This window comes from Octodon degus, unplaced genomic scaffold, assembly GCF_000260255.1.
Source record: "Octodon degus isolate 3935 unplaced genomic scaffold, OctDeg1.0 scaffold00043, whole genome shotgun sequence".
Lineage (NCBI taxonomy): Eukaryota > Metazoa > Chordata > Mammalia > Rodentia > Octodontidae > Octodon > Octodon degus.
The window spans coordinates 4,500,230-4,515,335 of record NW_004524619.1 but is presented as its reverse complement, the minus strand read 5'-3'; the positions used below and the strand labels follow the sequence as shown (position 1 = coordinate 4,515,335).

The window sequence follows — 15,106 nt, the reverse complement described above, 5'->3', positions numbered from 1 at the left end:
ATAATAATTTTCAAAATCAGCAGTTATAGCCAGAACCTGTGTAGCTCTTATATCAACTCTTTGAATTTAAAAAAGTGGACATAAACTCAAGTCATCAGTGAATGTTTTTAAGGTTGGAAATACCAACAACTTGATATTGACAGCAGAAATGACACGTGGCTTCCAGGAAATATTTACTGAACATTAGAGAATTTAATGTTTTTCCTGTAAAACAAGGTAGCATTAATCTAGATTGGTTATAATCTAAGGCTTTCCTTGTTTAAACAGTAAAAATAGCTTTGGCTGGATTTCAGTAGTTCCTAGTGTAATGCTACCTGGAAGGAGATGTCTGTTCACCCAAAAATACAGCACTAGTTACAGGAGGCTGTGTATTTCCTTGTTTGTAATACTAAAACTTGATTATCTGGTATAAAATTTAATTATACCAAATTTATTTAATTTGGTATCATACCTGTGTCACAGCTTAAAAGGCAGGCATCCATAGGGTACATATTGTTTTTGAACAATCTTGTTTTATGGTATGAGTTGCCAAAGAAAAAAGTATTTCTCAACAATATGCTTTACTTCCTCAGGTACAGTCAAGTCTAATAAAGGTTTAAATTCGTGCTCTGCAATACCTACTGATCCTGCAAATGTTTAATCTTTGTCTTAGTTCTGTCATCTACTGATAGAATGGAAATGTTATCTTAGTTTACAAGACTGTTAGATGTGTTTAAAAGGCTCATGAATATGGCTGTTTCAGAAGTAAATTTCTACAATATCAATTTCTATCACTGGTAAAACATTCTTATAGAAAATAACTTTTTACAGAGTCAGACTTTTCCTATAAAATAAGGTAGCATTAATATTTCAGATGAAATTAATTGGGTTCCACAAGACATCCTATTCTAGGAAATCCCAAAGAAAGACATTTGCTAATATCTCAACTATATAAACCAAGGAAAACAAAAACTTCTAGATAAAAGCAAAGGCCATTTAAAATCATTAAGAAATTTCTTGAACATCCTAAATTTGGAGTGGGGAAAAATCATGAAGATCATTAATGTAACTCCACATGTTTATATATTTAAAGAGTCCTAAAGAAGAATGAATTTGCTCAAGTTGTACAGCTAACATGGCAAAACAGATTCAATTTAAATACCAAGCATTCTTTATATCATAAAGAGCACAAAAGTTTTGATTGTATTTTCCCTTTCTGATATACAGAGTGCTTCTTTCATATCTTTAGAAGTTTGGTACTTCAACTGGTTTCAGGCACCAATAATCTGCCTTTGTTAAATTACCGATCTAAACATACTGATCTAAACAACCACATTCCCAAATAATTTCTTTCTTCCTATGAAAACTTCAGTTTACTCCAGATGGGGCAATATGTTCAATGAAGATGAACCCATATTCCCGCTCAAAGGATGAAGCAGACAAAGAATCAGGACTAAATTAATCCTAATCTGTTTGTAGATTGAGAGTTGGTCTGATACCAAGGAATCTTTAAGAGAAAATTTTCTGGGAATTCTGAAACGATATTTTTCTTGTGACTTAAAAACAAGTAACAAAACAAAAACAAAGCAATTGTTTACCTTCTCTGTACATGTACTGAGTTTATGAAGTATGCATGAAGAGAAAAACAAGATTCTTACAGAAAAGATCTTTCAGAGCTCTAATACTACTGGTCTTAGCTAGCCCACTAATCACTTTGCACTAGGTAAATTATTATACAAGCAAGAAGCTTCCATTTAGTCAGGTAAACAAAAGCCTCCTAATTTAAAGCTCATGATTTATGGTTGAAATCATATTCTCTATGTCCTATAATAAAAGCAAAGGTAGCAAATAATATGCATGTGCAACTTTTTTTTTTTTGGCGGAACCGGGGATTGAACTCAGACACTTGGGCTTGCCAGGCAAGCGCTTATTCTACTGAGCTATCTCCCCGGCCCCACATGTGCAACTTTACAATTATTATTTGTTAAAAATCAGTTAGGAGGGCTGGTGAGATGGCTCAGTGGTCTAGGGCACCTACTCAGAACAAGCTTAGCAAAGCACAGGGACCGCGGTTCAATCCCCCAGCACCACATGCCAGTCAGCCCCGCCCCCTGGTGGGCTGAGCTGGCCACACACACACACACACACACACACACAAATAAATAAAACTAATTTAAAAAAAAATCAGTTAGGTATGCCTCCTAATATAAAATGTATGATTTATAGTGAAATCATATTTTCAACATCTTATAATAAAAAATACCAAATAATATGCATGTGTGACTATCAAAATTATAACTGTTAAAAATCAATTCATTTGTTATTAAGAAAGACATTGTTTATAGATTCACAAAATTCAAAACTACAAACTGGGGCCGGGGAGACGGCTCAGTGCATAACTGCTTCTCTGGTAAGCTCAAGGGCCTGAGTTCAATCTCCAATTCCACCAAAAAAACCCCAAAACAAACAAACAAAACCCTACAGTCTAATTCAAACTAATCTAAACTTAGACAATCACTACTTAACAGTAGAGAAACAAATATGAACTACACCTATCTTAAACTGTATGAACAACAACCTTGAGAAAGCTGAGTTTCAAAAAACGGGATATTATTTTCCAATACTTAACCCAATTTATCATTGAAGATAACTATTAAAAAGGTATCCTCAAAAAAAGTTCAATGGTTAAATCAACTGATGTTCAAAGTGAGATGAATTTTTCTTTTAAAGTTCAAGATATTTTGATTAAATCTAACCAAAAATCAAGGTTAGCCATGGTAAATGAGATTATGACTCGAAGTTTCTCACCAAAATTAAGACATTTGTTAGTACCTTACAGCAAAACAACAAAAACCTCTAAGAGTTAAACAACAGAAAGCCTGTTTTCCTCCTTTTCATAAGTTCTGTACCCTGTATCTATTTTCTGTCCTAAGAAAAGTACACTTGCCAGGATATCCTAGTTAGGTAAAGTGACAAGCATTCCATTTACAATAAACAAATCCTGAGTTATGTGCATGCTTCTACACCTAAATATAAACTTGAATCAGGCAAAAATTAATCTAAGTTTTTCTAAGACACAATGATTACTTACAGAGAGCAAATTTGACCTCATAATCACGTTAGATGTATAATATAAAAGTAATGGAAATGTCTTATTTCCAGTTCACAGAAATGAACCCTCATCTGAAATGCACACAGTAAAGTAGCATCATTATTTCTGCAATTTATTTTCAAATTGAGTTCAGAGAGCAGAGTGAAAGGAATACAGAAAATCTTTGCAAACATAAGAGTAAATACATGTGGTAAAATGTCCATACTGAACCAAAGTGAAGGATACACATGTACTGAAAATAGTTTGCAGTATCTCTGCATACGAAAAATTTCAAAGTAAAACAGCTGGGTGAAAAGAAAAACCCTCAGTAGCTTTTAGTATTCTTATACTTTCAGTTATCACCTTGAATATACACCCAGTACTTCCCTTTTTGCCTCAAAAGCTGCCTCCCCTCATTTAAAACAAGTTATTACAGAATTTACATCTTTTCAACAAAAATCCCAATTCTAGGCAAGAGTTTCTAAACAGCATATTTAAGGGCTGGTATCAGTAATTTAACTCTTTTACCTGAAAGTTAACATCTTCTTTCTTAAATATTAGTGCTCGCACTTCATCAGGATCTCCGTTAAATATAGCTTGCACCAGTGATGGCTAAAATATGAGAGAATAATAACAACATTAGCCTTCTAACCATGAATAACTCTAAAAATATTTCCATATAATTTTTATATCTGATTTTTTTTTCCCTTGCAGAATCATTACTTTTTGACACAAATCCTAGGGAACAGTATAACAAAGTAGAGGATTCATCTTCAGGGGAATGAGGGTTGGGCTGAATAAAAAAAGTACACATTAATTCAGTTGAGTAAAAGTAGTATATGAAGACAATCTGATCTTATTTCTTTTAAGTGGAAACCTCTTGTTTATCGGTTATAAAGACTTCCAAATACAAGTCTCAGTATCTACTTGTGGAACAAAATTATGGGTCAACTCCTGAGATCCATAAAAGAAGGTCCTTATGAAAAGGGCTGTTTGGGACAAGAAAAGAACATATATGGGCTAGCACTGTATGTATAAATTTATACACTTCAAAAAAGTTGATGAGAATAAGTATTAAAAGATAAAAAATAATTCTGCATACCTGAATAACATAAAAAGACAAACACATGCATGTCTAAATATAATTTCCCAATCAACAACATAGTCTTTCTAAGGTATCATATTATATTACTCAAATAAGGAGACAGCTGACAGCAGCATTAAAAATAAGGTTAGGGCTAAAGTTTGAGTCTTTTTCATATAAAGTCTTGCATGCAAATACATAAAATTCTTTCTAGAAGAAGCTGTGTTTCAGTGCTGCTAGTAATAGTCAACCTTTCCTAAAATACGCAGTTCCTGATTCTTGTCATATCAGTTCTAAAACCACGAAGTAAAAACAGAAACATGGTTGCCACAACATTTCTTAGCCCATTTTTAAGAGATAATAGTCTAAAGTGTTTTTGAAGTGTTTGAAAAAGTAAAAATTAAAAATGTATTCATTTTATATACTAACGATACTGCATCACATCAGTATATAGTGTTTTAACCTGGGTTTCTAAATGAAACTAGTGAAGCTAATTCATGTTTATTCAAATAAAATTTATACTGCCAGTTTAACAGAATATAGAAAACAAACTCTCATATCTTACCAATACACTTCCAGGAGGTGAAGAAAGTACAGATTGATTTTCTTGTGGCAATTTAGAAACAAATGCAGGAGATTCATCTTCTATCTCCTCCAAAACAACAATACACACTCGACTCATTCGCTCTTTTAAAACATTAAATTCCAAGCTATGTGATAAAAGTCACAATTGAAAGAGTACAAGTAGTTTTTCCTCCTCTTCTGTACACTTACAAACATTCTCTGAGCAGCGAAGCTGATTTTTTAAAGCTAGTAAGTACTATCAGAGAAACTGAAGTTTAAAAATCATAATATCTACCTTGTAATTTCATAAAAATAAAATCCTAGTATTTTCTATTAGGTTACTGAAACACTTAAAGCTTAAACATTACCATTGTCAATAATTAAAACTGAGTCTAATACAATCCTATGTACAAATATTTTCCCCTACCTATCAAAATAGCTACTGCTCTTTGAAATTTACTTGTACCAAACAATCACTATGTTTGGTGAAACAATACTAATTACAAAGAATGAAATGAGAAACAACTGCTGTTGCAGAGATGACCAGAGCTCTACCCACTCTTGTCTGCAAGGTCACAGAGTCACCAGCAGGCTGGCTTGCTTACAACTGGGGGGAAAAAAATCACTTTTGTTTCTACTCCTAAATTGTCTTCATTTCTTCAGCTTCAGTGAGTTAATGCTGATATTATCCAAGGAGGAATAAAAGATCAAGAGCTCCACATAAATCTAAAAATGAAGCTCAGAGGTTGACAATTTTTTCTGTTTGGGAAAAAAGAAAAAATAAAAACCACTCTGCGTTAATAGCAAAGCTGCAGTACATTTACACGTGATGAGTCAGACCACAAAAGACAATGGGACTCTTGGTACAGGCACACAGCTTGATTAATCCAGATTTCCCGTACAATAGAAGAAACACAGATAGCTTTATTCCCATCCATAGCATAAGCAAGGCAGAGCTTTCATTCTTTCTCCATCAGGCAGTTGTCTGTGGCTGCTCCAGCAAAGGACACAGGCACCAGGCAGAAGCGGTGACAGTGGAGAATCCTAATACAACAAGCAGGCTGTAAGAGAAGGCGTTTCAGCTCAAATTACTGCTTCAGGGTTTTCATTTTAAAAAGAGAAAGTAGAGGAGGAAAAGCCCCAGTAGTTTATCATTCCAGTGTTTCCTTTGATCTCCACACGAATGCAGCTTCTATTAAACAGTCTTCATTCAGAGGGAAAAACAGCAGACTGTGCATCTTCTTTGAGCCAACTACTTTATTCAATCGTCTGCCTCGGTGCCAATATAGTTTCCTTCCACAGTGAAAACCGCTACAGTTACCCTTTTCAGTCGATTTCAGATGCTTTCCTGTTCCTTAATCTTGAAAAATGCCAGTAATAAACACCTCCAAAGGAGGAAGTCTTTAAAAATTGTCCACAGGACTTCTGGACCAGCCTCACAGAGGCATTCCAACTGAGCAACAGTCTGAAGAGCAAAGACTGCAGCCCCGCAGGATGAAATGCCTAGTAATGCTCACATGTTACACTTACCAGAGAGCTGCTCAGGATGTAACTTCCTCTAGCAGCAGCAGAAAAGAAAAAAAAAACAAAAAAAAACCAAAACCAGTTCACTTGGACAGCCTTCACAATTAGAAGGTTTATGCCAGTTCTGTGACTAATCCAAACTAAACTGAAAAATTCTATAACTGAAAAATGAGTGTGCTTTTAACATTTTCCACTAAAAGCCACATGGAAACCTGGTGTACTGCCTCTGCTGACTAACACTGGTTTCAGCAAGTAAACAATTCCAAACAGCTTAACTGCTTTCGTATGCTACACTGTAGCATTTGTTTAACCCTATAATGACAGTTACAATAAGAACACAACTGCAATAATCTCATAAAGAGATTTAGAGGAAAAAGACACTTTGTGAGAAACCTAACTTAAAGTCTTATTTTTGCTAAGATCTTTTTTTTTGAAGGGAAGGTGCCACAGACGTTACCTTTTAGGATGTGAATTTTAAAGAAGAATTTAAGATTTTTCCTAATAATTTCTATGTTGTTGAACTTAATCTTTATTTTTAAAGAGAAAAATGTGGTTAAATAGAAATCTTAAAATCATTTTGATTACTTACTGACTAAATCTTACCTTTCTATGTAAATATATTATAAAGCCTTAAAATGTGTTAAGAAGCTAAACAGTTTAGTCTTTGATCCTGATTTACCCACATGTCAAAGTGTACAAGGTACCAACACTCATTCATCATAAAAATCTTACAGAAAACCAAATTGATGGTTTTTACCTCATCTAATAAAAACCATCTATGATAAACCAACAGCCAACATCATACTAAATGGGTAAAAATTAAAGCTTTCATCCTAAAATCATTCTAAAACCAAGGATGTCCATTAGCACTATTTGTATTCAATATACTTTTGGAAACATTAACCAGAGCAATTAGACAAGAAAGAAAAATAAAAGGAGTAAGGATAGGAAAAGAAGTTCAGTTAGCATCATGTGCAGATGACAGGATGCCTACGTAGAAGACCCTCTAAAACTCCACCAAAACACTTCCAAATTTAGCAGTGTAGCTCAATACAAAGTCAACACTCAAACATCAAAAGCATTCCTGTACACAAACTCAGAGAAATGAGAAACACTCTTCACAATAGCATAGAAAGAAATGAAATACTTATGAATCAATCTAACAAAAAAGTAAAGGATTTATACATCGAAAAACCACAGCACTCTGAAAGAGCAGACCAAAGAGGATATCAGAAAATGGAAAGATAATCCCTTGTTCATGTGTAGGAAGAACCAACATTATGAAAATGGGCATATTCTCAAAATTTTAATACGGATTTAATGGAATCCTGATCAATATCATCAGCATACCTCACAGATCTAGAGAAAACATTCCTCAAATTCATCTGGAACCAGAAGAGACCTAAAATAGCAAAGGCAATCCTGGGTAACAAAGGCAAGGCAAGAGGCCTCACCATCCCTGACCTGAAATTATACTACAAAGCTACAGCGATAAAATCAGCAAGGTAATGGCAAAAAACAAAACAAAACAAAAAACACCTTAGGATCAGTGCATCAGAATAGAAGATGCAAACACAATTACAAACACATTCAGTCACCTTATTTTTGATCAAGAGACCAAACATGTTCACTGGAAGACAGCCATTTTATAAATGGTGCATGAAAAACTGGCTTTCCATATGCCAGAGACTAAAACTAGACACATGTCTATCATCTGAACTACAGTCAAAATGAATAAAAAGATTTTAATAAACAGAAACACTAAATCTTCTGGATGTCAAAGTAGCTAGAAATCTTAAAGACATATAGATGGGCAGAGAGTTCATGAACAAAAATCAAACTGCACAAGAAATACTTCAAAGAAACAACAACTGGGATCTCATCCTGCTAAAAAGCTTTTGAACATGAAAAAGAATCACTTACAGCGTGAAAAGAAAAGCCAAGGTGGGAAAACTTTCAATCAACTCTCCCTCAGGCAAAGGACCTCTATCTACAACATACAGAATTAAAAAAAAAAAAAAAAAAAAAAAATCAGGCCCCCCAAATTCAAAGACCCAATCCAAAAATGGGCATCTGAGATGAACACAAACTTCTCAAATGAAGAAATACAAATGGCAAATAAACACATGAACAAATGTTCAACAGCACTGTCATTCAAGAAATGCAAATTTAAAAAATAAATAAAACATAAGAGAATAACAATAAAAAAGAAACACAAATTAAAATAACCCTGAGATTCCACCTCATTCCAGAAAGAATGGTAATCATCAAATCATCCAATAACAAATGCTAGCAGGGTTGTGAGGAAAAATGAATCCTTCTCCACTGTTGGTGGGAGTGTAGAGTGGTACAACCACTGTGGAAATCAGTGTGTAGATTTCTCAAAAAATAGGATTAGAGGTCTCATTTGACCCAACTATGCCCCCTCTGGGTTATTTTCTCAAAAGAACTGAAAACATTATACAACAGCAATATGTGTGCATTCATGTTTATAGCAGCAAAATCTGTAATAGCTAAAACTTGGAAAAAAACCAAACACCCATTAACCAAGGAATGGACAAAGAAGATGTATTTTTATACAATGGAGTATTACTCAGCTATAAAGAAGGATAAACTTGAGGCTTTTCTAAGTAAATCGGTACAAGTTGAGACCAAACTCGTGAAATACATTAGACTCCCAAATGTAAACATTGTATTGTCTCCCTACTGTAAGAAATTGAAAGAATAAGTAAGATCCAAAATGTACAACACCGGGCTGGGGTGATAGCTCAGTAGCATAAACAACCACCTGGCAAGTGCAAGGTCCTGGGTTTGATCACCAGTACAAAAAAGAAAGAAAGAAAGAAAGAAAGAAAGAAAGAAAGAAAGAAAGAAAGAAAGAAGAAAAAACCAAAAAGTACAACAGATATTATGAAAGGGGAAGAAACTGCTCAAAAGAAAAGAACAACTGAATTGGGGTGGGGGAATGGAGAAAAGAAGGAAAAGGAAAAAAAAATGTATATACACACAGATGCATACCCAAGAAAGATTACTAAGATAATTATACTAATGTCTGTTAGTTCATTAAAAAGAACAATTTGTGCTTATACTATTCAGTTTTTCACGACTATATCTTTTAATTTGAGCAACTACTCTGAATATATAGTATAACCATTGTCAAATTCCTATTATTGTGTTTTGAAATTCTGCATCATTATTCTTTCTCTTTAAAATAAAGTGTACAAGGTACACAAATTAATTAAAAATAAGTGCCAAAACCAACCACTGTAGGGCTAAGGGGGTAGCTTAGTGATATAGCATGTGTGAGGTACTGTGTTGAATTCTGTAAAAAACGAGATCACACCACTTTGAGGCTGTCCCTCCCCTTCTCTGTTCACTGAATGATGGGACTATTTTGCAACAGAAAAACTATGAAGAAAATACCATGGTCTCTCTTCACTGTATGTTCATTCTATTATTAATATATTTTATTAATAAATATTTATATTTTTATTAATAAACATAACAGCTACTTTTTAGCATTTTCAATGTGCTACATGTTGCACATTCTTATTTGACATAACTCAGCCATCTTCACATTTAATAAGGAAAAAAGACTTGATACAGTACTTTAACCAAAGATATTCAAATTACTAAAGTTGTGTCTAATTCCAACCACATATGTTCACATTCTCTTCCTTTCCTTCACTACCTCCACAAGATTTTTACAAATTATAATACCTTCTAAAAGTGAACTTGAAAGACAAGTAACCTAAAATGGTTGTGAAAAATTCTGGCAAAAAAGAAATATTACTTGTTGCAATAATATTCTCAAGCAAGTTATTTCAAAATGAGTAGTTCACGGTGTGTCTTACCTCACACACCTACAGCAATTTACTTAACAAACTATTGGAAGAAAAAAAAAAAAAAACTCTACAATAAAAAATGCCAGCATTTGAGAATAAAAGTCACTGAAGCCATAAAGTGTCATTCTATGAAACAAACTATCATCTATAAATTAAAGATTATATCTTAGAGATTCCTTTATAGGTGCTATAATCTATAGGTTATATAGTTTTATTAGCTATTTTTGTATTTAAATGTTATATTTAAAATACTAAATATTAAACTTTATTAATATTACATGCTTATTATCTAAAATATTAAATATTATAATTATATTGTTTAAAACATTATTTATACACTGGAGATGCATTCTTGTGGTTTGTTGACCTGGCAGGCTTTGAGCTCCTGGACTCAAATTGCTCTCAGCCTGAAATTGCTGGTAGCCTCTGAATACAGGCAGAGGTCATCAGGCCTGGCTCATAGTTTCAGACACGGTAATATTTTAACATACAATAATGATGTTACATATTTTCACAAGGGTGAATCATAATATTTGAAATACCTGAAAGGACATCATGATAACATCCTATATTACATAGTCAGCATTACTTACCCCCTAAAACAGCATCTCTTTTTAGAGATGTTGCTCCATAGTGTATAAGTTCACTTATTCAGATTTAAGCAAGTATATGCTGCTTCTTGTTCTAGGTCAACTTTCATAGTAGCTAGGTTTCCCAACCTGAAAGTAAACTACTTAAAGGCAAGCACTGTGATATATCTATATTATGGCTACAGACGTAGATATAGCTTTTTCCCGTCTACCTATAAATAATTTCTCAGTAATGGTTTCTCTAACAAGACTCTAGAGTGGCAGGATTGCAAAAATGATATGTATGTGTGGTGGCTGATAAATAAAGACTTTAATCAGAAAACAGAAGAGGCATTACAGTACAAAAACATGAGTTTTGTACTTCTAATAAGTGAACAACTAAAATTCAGTTGCCAGGGGCTGGGGAGACAGCTTAGTAGAATAAGCGCTTGCCTGGCAAGCACAAGAGCCTGAGTTCAATCTCCGGTTCCACAAAAAAAGTAAAATAAAAAATAAAAATAAAAATAAAAATTGCCAGAGATTGAAAAAATGACAAGAATAAAACTAAAATTAAGGGCTCAGTAATCAGTTCACTTGAGGTTTAGGTCTTGACTTTATCATTTACTAGTTCTGTCTGTGGGCAAGCTAATTTCTTGAGCCCAAGGTTTTTCACAATAGGAATAGCCTCCGGGTAATTGTGAGGGAAAACACTGTACTAGTACAGTGTTTAACAGTAAAATAAATAAATAGGTTTTGGGTTTTTTTTGCGGAACCACAGATTGAACTCAGGACTGCTTGTCAGGCAGGTGCTTATGCCACTGAGGTGTATCGCCAACCCTGACAGTATGTTTTGTACTCAAATCATCTTGAATATGAATCCATTTCCCACAAATGAATTTAACCCTGTGACTTTTGATAGGTTACTTCTCTATTCTCATCTCATCATCTAAATAAGATTATCAGAATTTAGTTCATAAAATCTTGAAACTCAAACAGTATCACTATATTTTTATAAATGATGCTGGGGCTAGATGAAGTTCCTTTATGAAGCTAGTTAGTAGATAAGACACTATAACAGAGAATCTCCCACCTACAGCACCAGTGATGTAATTCAGACTACTATCTGGAGATACTGTTCAGTTGCTAAGTCTCCACATTTTGGAGACCTTTTGAGAGACTACTAAAAGCTACTCTGAGGCTGATGGTAGGCAAAGCAAGCAAGAAACCTTCCCAGAGATGATTTTTTTTTTAAATTTTTTATTTATTTATTTATTTGTGTGTGTGTGTGTGTGTGTGTGTGTGTGTGTGGCCAGCTCAGCCCACCAGGGGGCGGGGCTGGCTGGCATGTGGTGCTGGGGGATTGAACCGTGGTCCCTTTGCTTTGCCAAGCTCGCTCTTAAATAGGTGCTCTAGACCGCTGAGCCATCTCACCAGCCCCCCCAGAGATGATTTTTAAAGTATACTGGAGGATATACATATTAGAAAAATACTATGTCATTTTACACAAGGAGGGCCAGCCAAATAGCTCAGCAGATTAAAGCACCTGAACAAAGGCTGGGAGTTCAATCCCAGGGCCTGCCGTGCTGGCTGTGCCAATCCTGCCCCCAGGGCTCACTGAGATAGCAATTGAGACTTGGCAGGGTGGCACATGCCTGTAGCCCCAGCTCTTGGGAGGCTGTAACCAGGTGGATCACTACGAGTCCGATCTAGTAGTGAAACCCTGAACACTGTGTAGACCCTTTCCTAAAACAAAGTTTAAAAAAAATTTTTTTACACAAAGAGCTGGAGCAACGAATCTTTGTATGGATACAGAGGGATTATTCATCATAAATAAGAAGATGATAAGGAAGTGAGTTCAAGCCATACTTTTGGAAACATTTTACTCCCCCACCTTTTTTTTTTTTTAAGTAGCCATTTCTTTTTTACCGGGGATTGAACTCAGACTCTTGTGCTTGCTAGGGAACCGCTTATTCCACTGAGCCATCTCCCCAGCCCTCTGGAAACATTTTAGAAAGACCAAGAATCCTAAACAATCTTCTGGGGCTATGTCTCAAAATATCTATGTACTTCAGAAGAAAATTTTATGCAGAAAGTGAAATAAAAGGTTCTACCTTGTTTATTAAAAAGTTTTCTACTACCTAAAGCTAAATCTAACTGAGTAATCATACCCATTAGTGGACATACGCCCTATCCTTCCAGACCTATTCTTCCATCAGCTGTACTCTAGCATAGCACGTGTGCTTAAATCTTCAAATAAATGAAATGAGCTACAATCACTAGCTAACAAAAATCATACAGAAACAATAACTGACCAGAAATAAGCTTGGAAAATATCTCATTATGTCATGTTGAATAAGGTAAGGTAAATTAGGGGGAGAGCAAACAGTACAAATATTCTCAGTGAACCACCATTAAGTACTACCCTCTAATTTACATACAGAAACACAGGCACAGTAACACCTACTCCATCATTCACTCAACTGCATCAATCCAGCTACCTAGTACAGTATTTATTTATCATCTACCATGTGTCACATTTTGTGGCATGCCCATAAAACAAAATTATGAATAACCAGTCAGTCTAATGGAATTTATACACAATTACCATGTAACTGCAAATTGTGATAAATGGAGGAAGAAAAAAATTACAAAGGACAAAGAACTGAAGGAAGCCCCACATAATTAGAGCAAGTACTCATGAGGGACAATAGCATATGTGTTGGAGAATCAGGTACCTGGGGCCGGCCTTCTATGCCAAGTTAAAAGTTTGTATTTCTTATCAAGTGATTAAGAAAACTTCATTAACGATACAGAACAGATTACAAGGGTAAAGACTAATGTAGCAATCCAAGAGTGGGTAACTGGAATTAGGATGCAGGATATACCACTGGAGATACTATTTTCAAAACAGGATTTATAGGGGATGCTAACAGAATAAATACAGACACAAAGAAGAAAGTATAATCATAAGTAACTCCAGGTATTTCACTTAATGCTTATTAGAGTTTAAGCACTTGGGGCATTCTTTTGGTTTTAAAACTTGAGAAGTATGACTTTTTATGTCTAAGATTTAAAAAAAAAAAGTCTTTTAAGTTTTAATATAAAGCTCATGTCTTACCATCTACTCTCATGTTGTGAAAGTGTCACTATCCCAGCACTGCCTAAATATGGATGAAAATAAAAATTTTACCTTAAGAATTTTAAGACCTGGTTCAATTTTACTCAAAGTTCAGCACACTGAAATAATCTAAAAGCTTTCTAACAAGAATATTTCATTTTTAAAACATTCACCAAAACTACCATAACACTGATGCAACAAATATTTAATATTCCTATAGCACACCAAGGAATTACAAAATATTATGCATCCTCTTCATCTTCAAAGGCCTCATATAACTAAATAGGTACTGGTACATATTAGAAAATCTAGTATAAGGCATAAACACAAAAAGATAATGGAAATTTATGGATAAGACACATTGAAGGTCCAAGTATGAAAGACACAATGTATATGGCACAAATTCCATCATGGGAAAGAGAGCAGCACAGGAATTAATTAACTCTAGCAAAAAATATATTTGAAGTGTAGAATATATTCTCTAAAGAATGAATTTTATAACACTACTTGTAAAGCTGGGCACAGTTGCCCATCCCTATAATCCCAGAATTCTGGGGCTATGGTAGGAGGACTGGGAGGTTCTAGGCCAGCCTGAAGCACATAGTAAAAAACCTATCTCAAAAAACCAAAAAGCAGCCAGGGCTAGTCCTGTCCACATGTACTCTTAGCACTTTGGGAGGTTGAGGGAGGAGGACAGCCAAGTTCAAAACCAACCTGGTGTCAGGGATATAGCTCAGTGGCTTAAGTGCCTGCCTGGCAAGCACAAGGTCCTGAGTTCAATCTCCACTGAGCACAAAACAACAACAAGAAAATAGCCTGAGCTATTCAGTGAGACCTTGCCTCCAAAAAGGGCCAATATAGCAGTGGTGGAATATCTCTGGGTTTGCTCCCTAATACAAGCAAAATAAAATTTACTTATAATCAACATAAAAAGTCAATATATATTTTCCATTTTAGCAAAGCCTTCTAAATTTGTATATTCTATGTTTATGGCATATCTCAAAATGAATAGTAAATTTTCATGAATGTAACTTATTTTCAATTTCATAAAATTTACACTTAAGGAGAAAGATTATGTGTCCAAGTTGCTCTAGAAATAGTTTTTGCCCTTCTTAAAAAAGACAGCCTGATAGCTCAGTGGACTAAAGCGCATACTTAGGCAGAGCACAGCAGCTGGGGTTCAATCACCCCCCTCCAAATGTTGGCAGATTGAGACTGGGTGTGGTGGCATGCACCTATAATCCCAGCACTTGGGAGGCTGAAAACAGGAGTCACTACGAGTCTGATCTACATAGTGAGACTCAGAACACCCTGCCCTAAATATAGAAAAAA

The 15,106-nt window shown here is 34.8% G+C and overlaps 1 protein-coding gene across 6 annotated transcripts in view; it reads right to left on the bottom strand.

Moving 5' to 3' along the window:
- The window catches only part of Ankrd28 (ankyrin repeat domain 28), a 184,977-nt gene that overhangs the window by 109,543 nt on the left and 60,328 nt on the right, over window positions 1-15,106 (bottom strand). For 3 of the 6 annotated variants that reach the window (XM_023715805.1, XM_023715804.1, XM_023715806.1), the window contains one exon: window positions 3,599-3,682. In XM_023715805.1, coding sequence (XP_023571573.1) covers window positions 3,599-3,682 — 84 coding nt within the window. Of the gene's footprint in view, window positions 1-3,598; window positions 3,683-4,719; window positions 6,482-15,106 lie in introns of those variants that run through there. The other 3 variants (XR_002821199.1, XM_004631603.3, XM_023715807.1) reach the window with 2 other exon arrangements.